The sequence below is a fragment of the Monopterus albus genome, unplaced genomic scaffold (assembly GCF_001952655.1).
Source record: "Monopterus albus unplaced genomic scaffold, M_albus_1.0 scaffold174.1, whole genome shotgun sequence".
NCBI classification, from domain to species: domain Eukaryota; kingdom Metazoa; phylum Chordata; class Actinopteri; order Synbranchiformes; family Synbranchidae; genus Monopterus; species Monopterus albus.
In genome coordinates this window covers 274,823-293,174 of record NW_018128054.1, presented here as the reverse complement: position 1 = coordinate 293,174, position 18,352 = coordinate 274,823, and the positions used below count along the sequence as shown (strand labels likewise).

Sequence of the window (18,352 nt, the reverse complement as noted above, 5' to 3'; positions counted from 1 at the left end):
AATGTTGTGTGTGTCTGGAAAGCACTTTGGCCAGTGCAACACACTGTGAGATAAGCGCTATATTCTTTCTCATTCTTAAAATGCTTTCCAGTATCGACACTGTCCCTAATTTGTGCCTTCAGCATTGTAAAGGTGAAAGAAGGCCACAACGACAACTCTGAAGAATAAAAGTAATTTGTGTTTCCTTAAAGTGTAGTCTTTATAATTAGGGCCCTTACAGATCATTAAAAATATCAATGGACAGACATTAGATTCCCCATGGGGTGCACATGGCTCCAGCACTGAAGGCAGCTGGCTACTGCCCAAAGGAGGTGAGGCAGAGTCTGGGCAGGCTCACTGACTTGGTACTAGCACAGTATAGCCTCCATCTAGCAGTTGATATTGTAGGTCATAAATAACTGAAGGACAGTGTAGCTGCAGCATGTCTGGAGGAGGTGAATGAAAGTAGCTCAACCATGTGATGCTCCATTTGAAAAGTATTCAGAGATTTAAACTCGTATATCTACTTGATTTCAGACGTCTTCCTGCTGCTGTCACCCTGACATTACTCTGTGCTGGGGCTATTTAACTCTGTCATGGGCCCCTGGGCTCGGTCTTTGGGCCTATGCCTTCTTCCACACACTGTCAATGCTAAGTCAAGCTGCACCACAGCAGAAGCTCTTTAAGTTAATTCACTACACATTCACTGCATAACATCTGTCAAATAATACAAACAGTTCAACTGCAAACTGTCAACACAGCAGATCAGGCCAGATGCTGCATATACAGTTTAACATTAGAGCATTAAAGCCAGAATAACAAACATCAAGATGAAACATGGACTTACCTATAGAAGTGTCTGTCCTCGGCTTCCTGGCAGCAAAAAATGTCCCGACGTTGCTGAGGAGGACTGGTCGGCATCTGTGTTTTGCCAAGTCTCGGGATTCACTTTGGTCCAACAGTGCCATCAGTTAAGGCTCCATCTATCCAGGTCAGGGCTGTACCTGCCCCTTTGCTTACAGCCGCTTTGGCCTGTTCAGTCTCCTGGAGAAGTTACCCCTCTGTGTACTGACCGGAACCCTGATGTGGATGTATTTCAGAGAGTTGTTTCCGTTTCTGTGTCCGTGTCCGCCCTCCCTGGTAGTGCCAGTATTTAGTCTTCTTCACTGTTGGTATTTGTGTTTGTCATCGTCTTTGCTAATAGCACCCACATGCTAACGCTAGCGCTAGCTGTTTGTTACCTGCACCAAGCGCACCTGCCTTTGTCGTTTTGACACCTCTGGAAAATTCCGTGTAACTTTTGAGTTTCTTATTTATTTATTTTAGATACTCTGGTATCGCTGTTGTTTTTCTTTTTGGCGTTTCTTAAGCCTCCTCTCCTGTCTTTTAGATTCCGCCATGGCTGTTGACCTGACTCTGGCTGATAAACTGACCAATCAGTGTCAACAAATATCACACCTGACCGATCGACCCAGACACAAATGCTAAGCAAAATAAATAAATAAGCGAGAGAAAAGAAAATACAAACAAACAAAAACACAAGGTTATAATGACCAGTAATATATTTCTCTAATTCTTACAAAAAAGCCTATAAATATCAATGACCATAAGTATTACCTTAGGAAAGGAGTAGGGAGAAGTATACACTTACATGGTCCCTTCCTTTTCTTTACCCACTTCTCTTTCAACCTCAACATTTCAGCTTATTTACAAATATAATTTACACACACAGTCATACATACAAGTACAACTACAACAACATCACAGCAACATCATGCTTTTGCCTCAGAGTAGATTTATGGTGACATGGCTATTTTGTAAAGTGTCCTGAGACTTTAGTTGTGATTTGGCACTATACAAATAAAGCTGAATAACTGAATGACCAGACTCTATCTGAAAGAGCTAGTGTCACTGAAGATGGTGAATACCTGTCTTAATTACAGGGAAAGAAGAAAGGATTTTTGTCTCCTTGTACAAGCACCTCATTTACTATTCAGTACGTCTGTGATTTATGTAACCAGACGTGTTGATTAAATCTTCCTTAGAATGTGTAACAAATGGCAGCTTGTTATCAGAGGCAGTCAAATGCAATGTGTGAACTTTTCAGAATAGCATCCCAACCAAAATAAGCTGCAATTCTGCCACATTAGGCTTAAATAAACTACATTGTAAGTTTAGGATACATCTTTGTTACATGGCTATCAAAATAATAATAATAATAATAATTCCTGCAGTGCCTTTTTGTGCCTTCTTCTTTGATCACAACTTCTAAATGCTTAAGAAATCCCAGCACAGCAAGGTCAGAATTAATGCCACTCCTCAGGTGACTTGTTAGGAATTTAACTAAAAAAAAAACAACTCAGCAATTACAGTCTGCTGTCTGATGCATCAAGTGTCCAAAGTATTGCTCATACAGAATGTTGACATTTTCTGGAGGCCATGTTGGACCACGTCCCTTTTCTGCCTCTGTACCCATGACGATGCTGTCCACAACCATATACAGTGGTGCTGTCACACTAACTTGATATGCAATGTGACAGGAAATAGCACTGAATAGCAAATAACCATTTCTTTTTACTATTTTCCACACAAATTGTTTCTCTAGCGATGTCACAGTGCACATTGTGTCACAAAAGGGGATCATCAGTGAAAAGACTGTTGACATTGGTGCTATTCAGTGTGGGAACAAAGTAAATAAAAATATATTTCCTAGTGAAAGGATGATTTTAAAAAAGTGTAATAATGACTGTAAAGCCTTAAGGGAGCCATGTTGTAAATCTTGTGCCACATGCAAACTCTCATGCAGGTGCACACGTACACATGGAGTAATGAAACAGATTAGGGAGCCCGCAGCAGCACAGTGCAGGATTTCTTATCCTTATTTAATCAGGTCGTTAGTGTTTCCTCTGAGATGAGGTGGACTGTGATGTAATAAGTGATCTGGCCAGGCCAAGGCGATAAATGAAATCATCTCCAGGATGAATGACTTTGCCAACCCATAATGCTGCACCCCAGGGCAGATAATTTGACCTCCTAGAACTCTGTGGTGTTGGTATGAAACATCATCAAACATCACTTTCATTAGCTCACAGTTCCACCATTTGGCATGTGCAACTGTGTGTCTCTGTATAAAGAAAGCAATTAAATGGACCCACAGCAGCTGATGGAAAGGTCTGTAGGTTGGCATTTCATGGTTCTTTTACCAAAAGGACACTGGGAGGATGCTGTTCCTCAGAGGCTGCATTAACCCGTAGCTTTCTGCACTCCTGAAATTATCAGCATGAAATATATCCCATGCAGATTTGTTCTTCTCATGAGAAACATGAAGACATGAAAGAATGAAGAGATTTGACAGAGAAACACAGTGGCTTTATTTTTCTTTCTGCGGTAATTATTTCTCCTTGAGGTTGTTGCTGAAATAATGAAGCATTTCTTTTCAGAGCCCAGACTGTGACATCCATCTCAACCATTCAGCCACTTCATATGTAGCCTGAGCCCCATGAAAAATTATTTTAAAATAAATTTGACACAACCCTTGACAATGTAACATGAGATGTGTCATGGTAACCAAGGTATCTAGTGTTACTGGCACTGTCTTCCTTTCACCTTTCATTAGACACTGACGCTTTCTGACTCAAAAGGTTTTTTTTTTATATTCATATAGACCATGAGTCCCAAAAGGAAATGCCACTCAGAAGGTAACAATTTATACAAATAAATTTGTAAATAATCTTTATATTATATTGCACTTACAGTTTTTTGTATTAGTGCCCACAGTAGGTGGGAACATTATCAAAATCCAGCAGGGAAACTCCAGCATGTGGTATTATACTGTAGCTTAGACCACTCCAAGGGATGATGAAGTAAGTGCATTAGAGCAGGGGACACTTATGTGAGGCTGGCCTGGTGAGCAGAGGGGTTGAAACTCCCTTAGCAGCTCTGTGCATCTGCGCTCAGAATCTTGGATGAGTCTCTGACAAGCAGGTAGGGGATGAAGTGAAGGAGGACTCACTCCATCCTGCACACTTGATGGTAACACTGGCTGCAGCATCCTGGATGAGCTGTGGGGGCTGAAGGCAATACTCTGGGGGGAACAAAGAAATAAAAGCTGAAACAAGGAGGTGGGCAGAATTGCTGACGGAAGACCGGATGTCTGAGAAAACTTGAGTTGAGACTTGCAGAACTAAAGAACTGTGTCAGAGTAGCTGTCAATTAAATCTTAAAAGAACACGTTATATTATGCATTTCATCTCCTTCAGAAGTAAAGATCATAAATTCTTGGTAATGATTCTCTTTTTCCTCATCTGACAAATTGAACTTAGTGATATGTCCAATAGTACACAGTACGCATGTCTATGAATACCATTAGAGCAGATTTTAAAGATGGTAATTGGAGTCACTTAAAAGTGTGTCTTGAGTCATGCATGTAAAATTTATGATAAGTGGAAATGAAAGGTGCAAAACAGTTATACTCGACAATGTCAGAAAGCTAATATAAGCAATCTAATATATCTGTAGAACAAAAACTTATAGTTCATCAAGTATTGAAAATATCCAAAGATCAAAATTCATTCTACTTGTTCTAATATAAAACATTTCTTCAACAGTGATACAGTACAAGAGATGGTTCCATATAAACGAAGAAGATTTTTTTAATTAAATCTGGGAAAAGCAGAGGCAGATTTACTACTCACATTACATTTTAATTTTAATACATATTTCTAACTACTATTCTGGATCCTGGATTTTTTTTTTCCTCTCTGCATTTTTACGACAAAAATATAACATACACTTCAAAGTGTTTCAACTTGAGATTCACTGACAGCCTGTTCACAATAAAACCATCAATACAGTATTCGAGTCCATCTCACATGAGGAAATGTGCGTTTCCTATTTCAGTGGTACTTTCGTGTGCTACATGTCAAGATGTAAACTGAGCCCTGGCTCATTAGTAATGTGAGACTGTGCTGTCACATCACTAAATACTACCTCTGTTGTTGTCCCTTTCCTAATTTCCAATGCTCATGTTTCACCTTGCGGCTCATGCACATATTTTTAGCTCCGAGCTCCATCTTGTATTGATTGTATCTCCTCTTGTGTGTTTTTGTGTGGGTAACTTGGATGTAAGCCATGTTTTCTGGCCTTCCATTGTCCTTGAGGGTGCTGTGTCATTATATGCTCCTCCAGCCTGAGGCTACAGTTCCAAAGCCTGAAGCCTTTTTCTGTGCTGGGCATCATGTCAGAGGTGGTATACAATTAAAAAGGAGAACTGCTAAAACAGGAATATTTTGTCTTTCCCTGGTGTTACAGGGTGGTATATGCAATCTAACATTAAGATTCTATGTGTGTATGTGCTTACTTGCGCATGCACACTTGAAATTGTTCCAGAGCATTTCTGCAGGAAAATATAATTAGACAGACTCATTGTTTCTGGGTGAGATGTAAGCCTGTTGATCAGGACCACACACACATGTACATAGGATATAATAATAGGATCCAGCAGCTTGTACAAAGGATGCAGATACACAAGAATAGCAGCAGCATAATGTTCGCTGCTGATTCCCAAAGGCATAGAGATATCTGGCATCAGCATCACAGACAGTTTCCCTCTTTCCATGGTTGTCTTGTCCTCTCTCCCCCTGTTCCCCCTCCTGTCATCACCCCATTCACATCCCAAGCTGTTCCACAATGTGAAAAGCAACAGAGGTATCATACAACTCCAATGTGATTCTTCCCTTCCCCTTCTTTCTCTTTTACTTCTCGTCCCCTCACTCATAGTTGTTCCAGAGATAGCACTGACTCATAAACCTCCTAAGTGGCAGCCCAGTTGACCAGAAAACCAACCTCGCTAAAGTAAAAAAAACAAAAAAACACATCACTCCTTTTTCTGCACATCTGCACACGTTCCTTCTTTATTCATGTTGCCTTTTCTGTTTTCACTTCCAGTAATAATCTGACCTGAAACAGCCCTCAGTGCTTAGATAATGATTTTTCCACTTACACACTCCCCCTCTCATGTTTCTTGTCCCATCTGCTGTGGGTGCGCTGCAGGATTTGTATGCACACTGATTATTCACAAGGACCTATCCAACAGTGACATCTCATCCACTGACTTGCCTGATACCTTTTATTAATCTCCCTCCATATCCATTCATCCATGTTTTTATGCACAAAAGAACAAGTTTAAATGCCGCTTACATGAAGCCTCACTTCTAGGCTTCACCACTAGCTCTGAACAAGGAGACTATTGAGCAGTGAGGTAAGAGGAGGGGCAGCTGGGCAGTCCTGGCATTCAGTGTGGCATTTGACAGGGGGCTGATCAAAAACTCTGAGGCTCAGTCTGAAATACAGGCTGCAAGGGCTAATGGGTAATATGCATGGCTGAACTCAAATGGGTATGGGCAATGTGTTTTCTAAAGCAGTATAAAAGTGATAGTGCTTCCTTATCCAAAGGCAGACTACAGATTTACAGCAAACAGATTTACAGTGAAGTAATACATTGCTTGTGAAAAATGTTATGTAAGTGCATCAAAATACAACAGATTTTCATAACTGAAGGTTTAATTCATTTTACATGACCACTGGCTGACTGCCACCTTCATTTTCTGTCTGTGTGTGTGTTCAGATTCCCTCCCTCTCACCGTGTTTATATACAGTATTCCACCTGTGTGCCTCCCCTTCCTCTGCTTTCTGTGTTACTCCCACCATTTGCCTTTTCACTGAAGCTGTTCCCCTGTTTGTTCCTCTGTTTGTTTATTATTCTTTCTGGATCACTTTCATCAAATCTTTATTTTGTATATTTGAAATCTCCCTCTAAGCATTTTAATCTACATTCTGCACTGAGAGTATCGGTGCATTAGGAATAATGTGGGTTGCGGTACAGTAGTTGTAACCCAGTCAGTGTATGTCCGTGTTACGTAACACATGAGAAGGATTTAGCCGCAGCCACTGAGACCTGACCTCCAAGTGACAAGTGCCATGACCCAGGCTTTGAAAAGAAAAGTAAAATTTTATTTTGATTAATCACTTTACTCTCATATCAATAACTCCATCCACCTTGAACAGATAATGCAGGTACTCCTCTTCCATACTGCTGTTAGATGGACTGTCATGGTAACAGATTTCTGCACCGTATCACACCTAACACTGCTGAAGCCAACACAGCATGTAATCCATATGTTCTCTTAATGGAATCAGCATAACCGGGCCCATCGCTCTCTAAAAATAAACCTGCGTCCTTACATAATAACCAAGTCTGTGTGAGAGCAGGAGTGATCAATAGCATCAGGTCCTTAGTACTATCAGCTACAGTGGGGCGTGACATAAGCAGCTTCAGAGCCTCGTCTGTTTAGACTGAACAAAATCCAGATGAGGCTTATCCACCTGATGAAGGTCACATTAAGCCTTTCTTTAAATACTGATTCAGGTTTATTTCATTGTTTTATAGTGGAAATATAAACAAATATACAAATTAAATAATTCATTTTACAACAAATGAAAATTTTTGACAGCAGCAGCTGACCGTGACTTCTGCGGTGCTCGTCATGATAGCAACGATACTATTGTTCATTAGTACCAGGAGTGGAAAGCAACTATATACATTTACTAAAGCACTATGCTTAAGTGCCATGTACTTTAGGTGAGTGCATGAGTTGTTTCCTCTTGTTTCCAGTCTGTCTGCTAATCTAAGTTAACCAGTTGCTGGCTGTAGCGTTCTATTAAAAGGACAGATGTGAGACTGTTATCCAGCTTCTTATCTGATTCTCCACCAGAAAGCGAATAAATATATTTTGCAAAGTGTCAAACTGTTCCTTTAATGGGAAGTCATTAGGTTCCCATGTCTACTGAGGTTTCTGGTTTGCACAGAAAATAATAATAATAATGATAATAAGCACATCTCTAGCTTGCAATGAACTGCCCTCAGAATTTGTCTCAGAGACTGTAGCTGAAGCAGAGAGGAGCTTTCCAAAGCCAAAGCTCATCAAATCCTACCCGAGGTCCACCATGTCATAGTAGCGCCTTAGTGCTCTTGTTGTCATCAGTATTAACTGTGCAATCACTAAGCAGATTTCTTATGTTGTTTGCTAGCGGTAGAGTAAAAATGTAAGAATTTGATTCTATTTTTTTAATTTTTGTATACGATTTGTTTCTATTTGTCTTTGATACTTCATTTTTATATTTATATCAAAGGGTATAATGCAGCCTTTTTTCCTCCAGTTACTTTTACTGTCAGAGTACACTGTCACTGTGCTCCAGAGATGGCAGGAGGAAATGGGTAATGGTGATGTGGATAAGGACCATGTTTCTGATGCTGAAATATTTCTGACTTTAGTTTTTAAGCTTATGTCTCTGTATAGGCCCCTCTCTTCTCTCGCTCACTGCCTTTGTGCAGTGTTCACCACTGTTAGGCCTTCATCAATCACCACTACCTTTCTCTCTCATCCATCTCACAGGTCGATGTCCCCTGCCTCATCCCTCTTTCATAAATCAACAGACAAATGCATTCCAAACAGCAGCTGTCTTTCTTTTTTCTTTGTGGTCCTCCTCCCTCTTCTAATAGCTTTTCAGTTCCTTTTGAAAAAGACCATTAAATGAATTTCAAATGAAGAGGTGTCAGCATGTAGAATGGCCATCTGTGAGGATGGAGAGGATGTGAGGGAGGAAAAGATGCTTTTCATCATTTCAACCATATGGCAAAGACCTAGGCCTCTTTTTCTACTTCATCCTGTCCCGGAAATTGCGTCACTCTATCCCTGGATGTGTTGGCAACACTACAGTCACACAATGTAGCCTGTATTAGAGCGACAGACACAAGGAATGGCACTCTCACTCTGAGGAGATTTAAAGGATCAAAGAGGCTGAAAGGGAAGGGGAGGGAGAGACCATGAGAATAGTTACCATGGTGACCATGACATCACCAGAGGCTTGCGTGCTCTGCCTCAATGGGAGTTGTGATTGTGTGGAGGTGAAGGCAAACAACGGTCTTGAGACGACAGAAGGAGGCACTTTGTGAAAGTTAAGTGACAGGAACGTGGCTCTCGAGCTCCTGGGATCAGGAAAATAAAGCTTTTCTGTGCCGCTGTCTCCCCCTCCCCTCTGCCCCGCTCTGTTGTGGGCGGCCACTGTAACACATCTGTGTTTTGTCAACACACTAATAACACAATGTGGCCGTGTAGAGGTGAACTACATGTTCTAGTCAACTCAGTCATTTTTAATCGAGTTATGTTGTGGGACACAGAATGAGGAGAAGAGCAGGAGAGACAGTGCTGGCCATATTTTCAGCATTATTGAGGCATTTGTATGATTTATGATCAGTTACACATATCAGTATGATATTACTCAACAGCACCACAAACTAAAGCCAAAAAATGTCCATAAAGTTAAACAGCTCTCTAAAAACTGAACACTATAACCCTCTTGAAGGTGGGATTTCTTCTGGGTCTGTTGTATCAGAATCCATTGGGTTTAGCGAGGTACACCTAATAAACTGGTAACAATGAATACAGGAGGAAAGGGTGAAAATATGCCACTGAAATTAAAGCAAGCCTACAAGGAGCACTTTTCTACCACAGGTTCTTGGACAGGTTTCACATTTTCTGTTACAGTTTCGAGCTAGAAACCCCCTCTTTCCGTTGAGCTATGAAGAAGCAGCAGAAGCAACTGACACACACATAAACACTGACACACTTGTAGTCACATACAGGTAGACTCAGGGCAAACAAAAAAACAAACAGACAATAGGAGCCCTTCACAAACAGTAACTGTGATGATGTACCTCCTTGATTCTACCCATTTACTCCCGTTCCCACAGATTGTAATTGCAGCCATTTCCTCTTCACTGCTGGGCACCTGTTTAACTGGTAGAGGAAGTTTGGAGTTGTTTTTGCTTTGATGTGAATTGACAATTGTGTGGGAGGCCTTCCAGTGGGATTTTGTGGTGCTACTTTGGACATTTGTGGATTGTTGTTTATTCATAAGTCTAAGTATGGTAGAAATTAATTAATCATAAGATAAAGGGTAAAAAGCTTTTTGTGTGAAACGAGCATGTTCTTCCAGTTCGCCCAGTTTGGCTGTTGCTCCAGTAACTCATGTTTCAAAGACATGCAGGTGAATAAGGGACTCTAAACTGGACAAATGACCTATCAGGGTGTGTCCCTGCCCTCTGCCCAGTGTATGATGAGATATGCCAGCATTTTCAATCTTCAAACACCTTGAGAGGTTAAAAAAATGCATCATGTGACTTTCCTTAAATTCCTCAAAAACCACGACTTTAGTCATATGTTCACAGAGGCCTCCCATCATTTCCACAGTGTTGCTGCCCGACGATATCTATGGCACCATTATGGCAAAATAAAATTTGTTTGTGTGTAACTGGGCAAAGACCAAGACAAGAGACATGATGTGGCTGTGATCACTCAGGGTCAAAGGGCATTTGTTACTGATTCATAGAGGCAGGCACCACCCCTGGACGTGAAGTGAATTTGGGCCGGTGCTTTAGTTTAGTAGAGGAACAGAATGTTGTGGAAGGGTGTTATTTGGTCAGAACTTGTTTTTTTTTTTTTGGTAGACAATTTTGAAACACCATAACAAAGTAAACAAAGACTTTGGTGGATGTAGGTACTTGCGGGGGGCCCACAGTGTGAGGACTTTGAAAGGTCTATTTCTGAACTTTCTCTGCCTCTGTCTAAAGTTTTTCATTGTCGCCTTTTTGAGTCTAGCTTAGAAGCAATAAGCATATAAGTGCAAAACTGTGTTTAATTTTGCTTACACAGTGTATTTTTAGTACAACTGCATCAGAAGATTGGAAATAAGAAAAATAGTCTGATGAATTCAAAATCTGATAAATTGCCTCAAGTAATGTCATTTGAGTTGTCATCAATTAAGTCTGAAGACTGAAAATAAAATGGAAAACTAACAGACCTGTAGCCAAGAGCATGGATGAGGCCACATATTTCTGTGCGAACCCGACCCAGACCCAACAAGCTTATAGTATATAATGTCCAAATCCAAACTGAGCCCCACACAGTTAAGTTTGTACAGTGTTTTCCCCCTTATCATTAAACGAACCAGACATTTGAGTGCTCCAGCTGTCTAGCATAAAGTTTGACCTACTGTATGTGTCAAACCAGAACATAATGTCTAAATTTCATCTGAATTCTTGGGTACCAGTGGGTCCTATTGGGCTTGGTGAGGGTATCCACACTCTACTGTAGCCCACTGCTCATCTCTGACTGAGGCTAATGGTTCAAGGCTATCCTAGCCGCTGCTAGCATAATACATCTGAATCTTCAACTTGAACGGCAGCCCAAATTACAGTGTGGTTAATGTAGGATAGGAAGAGGATTGAAAGACACTATCTCTACTTCTGCTACATTAATTTTGATCCTTTTATTAAACTGTCTGTCTTGAGTCTGAAAATATTATAAAAAGTGCAATGTTAAACTGGGGGACTACAGTTTTTGATTTGGTTTATGATCTGTCTCATGAAACCAGTAAATTGTAATTCTGCATACAAATAGAAAATCCCTCACACACATCCGAGCTGCTATGTATTACAGTCTAGTTGTATTTGCCTGTATCATGATTCTCCTTCATGGCCAGTCAGTTTGCTATCTGACATTGGTTCATCCCACTGACTGCACAGGACAGAAGCTAAACAAAGGACAGGTTAATGGTCTGCTCAGCTGTGACAGCATATCTGTTTCCAAAACAGGTAACCATTAGCTGTTGGGAGTCATGCGCTGGTACCAGTGTGTTTGTATGTGTGGGTTGCGTGCACGATATCACGTTTGTGTGTGACTCACTGAAAAGACAGCAGGAGATCTAACATAGACCTGCTGCCTCAAACACAAATTACACACCTGCTGTGCTGAGGCGAGAAAGGAGGATGTCTGGAAACACTGCAGCAAACCACCAGAGTTTATGGACTGTGGATGTGATACATCGTCTGTGCTCCAACCAGCTGCACCACAGGGCAAAAGTATTTGCAAGTCCCCAGCCTGAGATAAAGATGTGTGTAAAGATTCTTATACCCAGAGCTATGTTTATCTACTACATGCAGAATCTCCTTCCATGCATAAAAAAAGAACAGTTCATGCATAATTTCTTAGTTTTAGCCATAAACATAATTTGAAACCACATAATTTATATATGACAGTGTACAAATGAATCTGAGTTTTGAACATTGCTTCTACTGGGAAAAACATTTATTTCCCCAGGACAAAGGATGAATTCTCTTTATTGGCTAATTTATAAATAAACTTCTGAATCGCAGTAAAGGGCAGTTGCAGATTTGTTTCCCGAAAGCGCCAGCTCTGTCCAACATGGTGGCACAGTGGCATCAGGATAAAGCAAAGGCAGCCTGTTCTCATTCTTATCTCTCCCTATTGCTATGTAATTCTGGCCCACAGCCAAAAGAGCAGGGGTTGGCCATCAATCAGCGTGTTGATGACGTGGATGTACAGTATGTGTGAAATATGATCCGATAGGACAACCCTCATCTGTGTCGGTATATTTAGATCAAGTTTTATATTTGATGCAAGCTAACAGGATTTAAAAATAAACACATTTCTAATCAGAGAAACTGCTTCTAATAAAAGAGCAGATTGTTTTCATGTTTGTGCTTTTTGCGCCCTGGTCAATGCGCAGTGTTCTTGGCCTCAAAAAGCCAGGTCAAAAAGAAGCAGTAATTTTTCATCAGCAGTGAGTAATAACATTTCCTCAGCCTGTTTTGGCCACACACGATACAGTAAACAGCCATATTAAGCTGGTCTGTATACACCGGAGAGTGAGTTCTGTTATTTTTGAATCAGCACTTGATTTAGGTGGTAAATAATTCAGTGTTGTGCATCATCAAAAAGACGTAAGAACACATAAAAGTAATGCAGTCTGAGTCTTTCTACAGTAAGGGGACTTGTTACCCATAATATGTGTGCCTCTGAGGTCATATCAAATGTGTATATTCAGTAAAGACATGCAATACATCTATTAATTAAATGGATTTAACCTACATATTTCATTTATAATTGCAAAAGACGAGCTACCAGATCAGAACTGCTGCTTGTGACAGGGTGATAACAGGTTGAATAATCCTGTAGAAAAAGAACAACCAGAATCTTTCGAGATAAAATGGTGTTTAAGAAGCAGAATCTCATTTGAAGGTAGATGAAATTTCTGCTGGTGCGTGACCACTTCATCTTTATTGATTACGCACACATGTCTGATGTACACGTTTGGTTCATACAGATGGATGTGATCACATATTCAAGGAATGTGTATGAATGTGTGCATGTATCTCTGTGTGAGGGTTGAGTATGCAGATTCAACAAAGTATTTTTCCACAGCCATGAATACAAAGTCAGCTCCCTCCCCCCCTCCCTCTGGTAAACACAACAGTGGGATTGTTATTCCCCCTCTTTCATCCTCCTCCTCCTGTTGTCTTGCTCTATCTCTCCCCTCATCTATCAGGCACACTTCCTGGCAGACAGCCCTGCTGTTTACTTTTAATTTCTCTCCGTGAATCCTAATTGCACACTGTGTCTTTCCACGGTCAGTTCTAATCAGAATTATGATTAGTGCATCAGTCTCTGCCGCCACCGCCTCCAAACTGCCTCTAGTGATTTTTTTCCTGGGCTCTACTGTTTTCTATAGGTCTCTGTTTTGCTGATGTTGCCTTTGAAAACAAAATATACTTGACTAATGAACAGTATTAATTTGAAATTATCCTTTGTCCCACAGTCAAAGTTTTTTCCCATCATTCCACTGATTGTTTTCTTGCTTTCATGCCTTCTATATCTCTTTCTTCTTTTCTTCTCCCATTCCTGTTTCTCTGTCATAATAAACCCTTAGAGGTCACCCCTGGTGCCTAAGGACACCTGTCTTTTTCCTTCCTCTTCCCCTCATATCCTCCCAGCTGTCCTTTATACCTCTCTATTTCCCCTCCTTTACACAAACTTTCTATTCTTGCACCTTTAAACTCTTTCAGTCTGGAGACTATTGCTTCCCCAACACCTCAGAGAGTCACACCGAGCCCTAAAATGCACCTTGATTGGGCTAATCACAAGTAAACAGCTCTACAGTATATACAGGTGTGAATGTACCCACTGAGATGCACGGAATTCCTCAAGCCACATTTGGAAGTGGGCAAGAACTACAGCAGCCACAAATGTAGTATAACGTGAATGCCAGTGTGTTGAATTGTTAGTTCATACATGCCAGAAAGTTCTGTAGAAGCCAAAAATAGCAGAAGCCAAGAGTAGATGGTGTCTTGTCTTATTTCAATTTGCAGCTCAGGTTCTGGTTCACAGAAATTTGATGTACGTGCTCATCTGTATACCGAGCAGAGAAATGGAATCTAATCAAATGGGCACTCAAGAGACATTTGAGCCATTCTGATGCCAAGTGTGACAGACTGCAGTCTATCTGTGTCCAAAAACATATTTCACTGCAGGAAAAAATGATTACAGGTGAAGCGACAGCAGCTGGAAAAAAGATTCTGCCAAGAAGACTCTAAGGCTACAGAAAGTAACAGCGTCTACAATGAAAAAAATTCTCAAATTCATTAAGACTGAAGCAGAATATCCAGCCAATACTAACAGAATTATTGCAAATAATAATAATAATAATAATAATCTTCTATACACGTATTGCTAATACATAAGCATTTCTATTTATTAAATACAGATTTCTATCTATCGGCAGGCAGGCAGGTCGATGGATAGATTTAACAAGGGGGGTTGTTTATACTGTAGCTGGGGCAAATGGCTACTGTCAATAATTAATAACACAAGTCTACCAGACTGTTTATTAAACCTAAGACCATGTAGAAGACCACACAGAGGACGTTCCATGCCTCCAGTCAGATCCTATGCACCGCGTGGGCTACAGTTTTGTCATATTAATGGAGCACCCATGCATTAAAAAGTCATGGCTACCTGAGGAGAGAGAGGAGTGCTGAATAAAAAATGTTAAATAATCAACATACTGTCAGGAACAAAACCACACAGAGTGATGTGCCTTGTCACAGTCACAGATGAATCAAAAATACCTTGGCACCTTTCTCTTGTTTTTCCATCAACTCTTCACCTTATTACTGAATTGATTCTCCATGTCCTTGAGGCACAGGAGATGTCGCTCTATCATTTGAGACAGTTCATGTGTAAAGAGGCCTACTGGGGTCAGGAGGTGTCTGTGCACATACAGAGTTATCGTATCGAACACCTCCCCCCGTCTCTCTGCCTTTAAAAGCTTAAAGTCACAGTGTGGTGCATAGGGAAATGACTAAATCATTATAAATGTAGGATGAAGAGAATTAGACTTAAAAAGAACTCATGACAACCCGTTTATGAGAACGCACTGTACTGAGGGTTATTGGAATAGTGCAGGTGACTGTGTCTGTGTGTCTGACATTAGTCACTCAGTTGTGTGTTTTCTGCCTGGAACATAAAGCTGAAGCATCCTACCACTGCTTTTCATAAGCAGAGCCACAAAGTCAAAGACGGCAATGAATGTAAAGAACCATCTGAAAACAACATACAACAGATTATAGCCAAATGATGTTAGGTCATTTGACTATATATGAAAATGTACATAAAAATTACTTATGAAGGGCAGCACAGCGGTGCGGTGGTTAGTAAGAAGGTTCCGGGTCACGTCTAGCTGGCCCAGGGCCTTTCTGTGCAGAGTCTGCTAGTTCTCCCTGTGCCTGTGTGGGTTCTCTCCGGGTACTCTGGCTTCCTGCCACAGTCCAAAGACAAGCAGCTTAGGCTGACTGGTGACTCTGAATTGCCTGTAGGAGTGAGTGTGGTTGTTTGTGTACATGTCAGCCCTGTGACAGACTGGCGACCTGTCCAGGGTGGACCCCGCCTCTTGCCCAGTGTCAGCTGGGATCAGCTGGGACTGGCTCCAGCCCCCCAGCGACCCTATTCAGGAATAAGCAGTACAGATAATGGATGGATGGATGGGTTACTTATGAATGTTTGTGCTTATGCTTACTTCCATAACATAAAAAAGAGCAAAGGGCATGCTAGTATATTTGCTTGACTCACTGAATAACACAAGCCATAGGATTAAAGAAGCCACAGTCGGGATAAACATTCTCTCATATTTTATGTTTCTGTAACTGACCATAAATCAATAATGAACCATTTTAGAAATGGTCATATTCGGATGCTCTTGTGCATTTCAGCCTTCTTTTTTCTCTCTGCAGATGGCAAATGGATCTATAGTTGTTGCCCCAGTGGACTGCCAGTGGATGAATTATGTAAGAGACTTGGTGGGTTATTAAAGAGACTGTGCAGGAGAAAAAGTACTTATGCTGCTGTCGTGACAACTGATAACACAACCTTCATATTTACATAAAGTGTGCCATGTACATATTCAGCATGCTGTGTGACTCACTGCGGGCCACTGATACATGATGTCTAATGGGCATCCACAGCTGCCACACTGTTCCACAGTAAAGAAAAAGTACAATTCATCATTCCTTGATAACACCATGAAATGTTGGTGTGTAAGCTCAGTCACTCATGAAATTTTGTTAATGAGATTTTACATCGGGTGGTCATTTCCTCTATCACTGGCTGAATAAATGATACACTTACTCATTTGGAGGTTAGTGAAAGTATCATTTGTATTTCAGATTCAATATTCAGCATGTGAATGAAGACTTGAGGACAGTGACGACCATCTGCTGTTTAAGTTTCAGTTTTAGCTGCTAATGCTAAATGATGCAGATGACTTCTGTGTTGTTCTGTCTAGCTAACCCAACTGCAGTTTGCCAGTTTCCCCAGTGATCGATATCTATATCCCTACGATAATTAGCCTTTTCATCCTGTGGTCATTCCACAAAGGAGACAGGGTCAGATGGTCAAAAGTGTCAACTGTAAGAGAATGCCTTTAAAACAGTCACTTAGAAGATCCCTTGACCTTGAAATGCTGAATCTATGCATGATTCTGTATGTACATATCTACTGTTCCAGCCATGTGTGCTTTCTATTTTTAGGAACACATCACCTGAAGAAAAAAACATGATACAATTTCTTTAAATATAATCATTTTCTATTAAAGTCTCTGGAGAGAATTCCACATTTATGAGGTGGATCTTCTTGAAAGCAGCATATTCTTTTAAGATTAATTCCTTTTTGTAGATATTTCAGTTTCGATTTTTTTTTTCATTTTGGCAATACAAAGAGCAATTAAACTAAAATTCCCAATCTTTGTGGTTAGTGTTGCACCCCTAGTATTCCTCTCCCTTCCTCTCTGTTTCCTTCACTGCATGTCTCTGCTTCATTTACTCTTCAAAGAAAGAGCAAAGCATCTGTCTATTATGAGGAGCCCAGGGCGCTCTGCAGACTTGTGTTAAGTAATAACAACTAGTGACGTCAAAGGCTCTCTGTCTGAGCTGGAGAAATGGAGGGCGAGAGGGTGAAAAAGGATGAAAGGAAAGGGAGGAGGGGAGGCGGACATAGACGTGGTAGCGTGTGAGAAATCTCTGCTTCTGTGTCAGTTGTCCTTATTCTGTTTATGTGTTATGTGTGCTGTTCAACGCTGCACAGTAAATCATTCTTTAATAACAGGCCTTAAACACTGATATGAGTTTGGTTCTCCTTTCTCAAAGGCTAAAAAAAAATATAACTGCAATTCATTTTTCTGGCAATTTACAGCTTCTTTCCAGCTGATTCAGAGAAAAGCGGAAGCTGCCTATTATGTGCCATCACACATCTGCTGCTGAGCATAATTCTGTATAGTCCTGTCACAGGACTGTATGTTTTTGCACAGGGCTGCAGGGAAGGAGGACAGCCTCTGCTTATCCTCTGTTGTCAGGGTGAGAGCAAGTTTATTTTTATTACAGTGATGTTAGGATGATTTCTTGTGACAAAAGTTGTTTATGCAATAGTGTTTTTGTTGAAAGTGACTTTCAGTTCACTGGGATAAATACAAATGGGTTAGCAAAAATAGGATATCCCACACTTTCTTTCTCAGTGGCTACATGATTTGTGCTGTATTGGGTCAGTGTAAACAAGCTTTAAAAGATAAGGGCTTTTAGGGTGTTCCATCATGTTAGGTATTTTTAGTCAGATAGATATTGGATAGATACTTTATGTATTAGAAATGTTTAGTGGAGATAGGATGTCTAGTTAGACTGTTAAATGCTTAGTCATGCTTATGAGTTTCTACAGGGTACATCTGGTCAAGGATAACTAGAGAGAAGAGTTGAGGACTGTCAGCAGACAGGGTGTTTAATATTATTATTACGACGTGTATAACGGTAGCCTTAGCCATAATATGTTCTTATGTTTAAGTCACGACATGTTACTAGAGGTCGTGAGAATGTTTTTAGCTACACACCACTTAACCAACAGACACACACACA

At 40.6% G+C, this 18,352-nt stretch overlaps 1 protein-coding gene and 1 long non-coding RNA gene across 4 annotated transcripts in view; both read right to left on the bottom strand.

The window, feature by feature from the left end:
* Window positions 1-1,417, bottom strand: part of LOC109969457 (uncharacterized) — a 29,660-nt gene extending 28,243 nt beyond the window's left edge. For 2 of the 3 annotated variants that reach the window (XR_002276271.1, XR_002276269.1), the window contains exon 1: window positions 827-1,404. This is a non-coding gene — a long non-coding RNA (uncharacterized LOC109969457). Of the gene's footprint in view, window positions 1-826 lie in introns of all 3 variants that reach the window. The other variant, XR_002276270.1, reaches the window with a different exon arrangement.
* Window positions 1,418-3,764: 2,347 nt separating this feature from the next.
* Window positions 3,765-18,352, bottom strand: part of ankrd40 (ankyrin repeat domain 40) — a 66,591-nt gene continuing 52,003 nt past the window's right edge. The window contains exon 5 of the mRNA XM_020616448.1: window positions 3,765-4,063. Coding sequence (XP_020472104.1) covers window positions 3,818-4,063 — 246 coding nt within the window. The 3' untranslated portion in view covers window positions 3,765-3,817. The remainder of the gene's footprint in view (window positions 4,064-18,352) is intronic.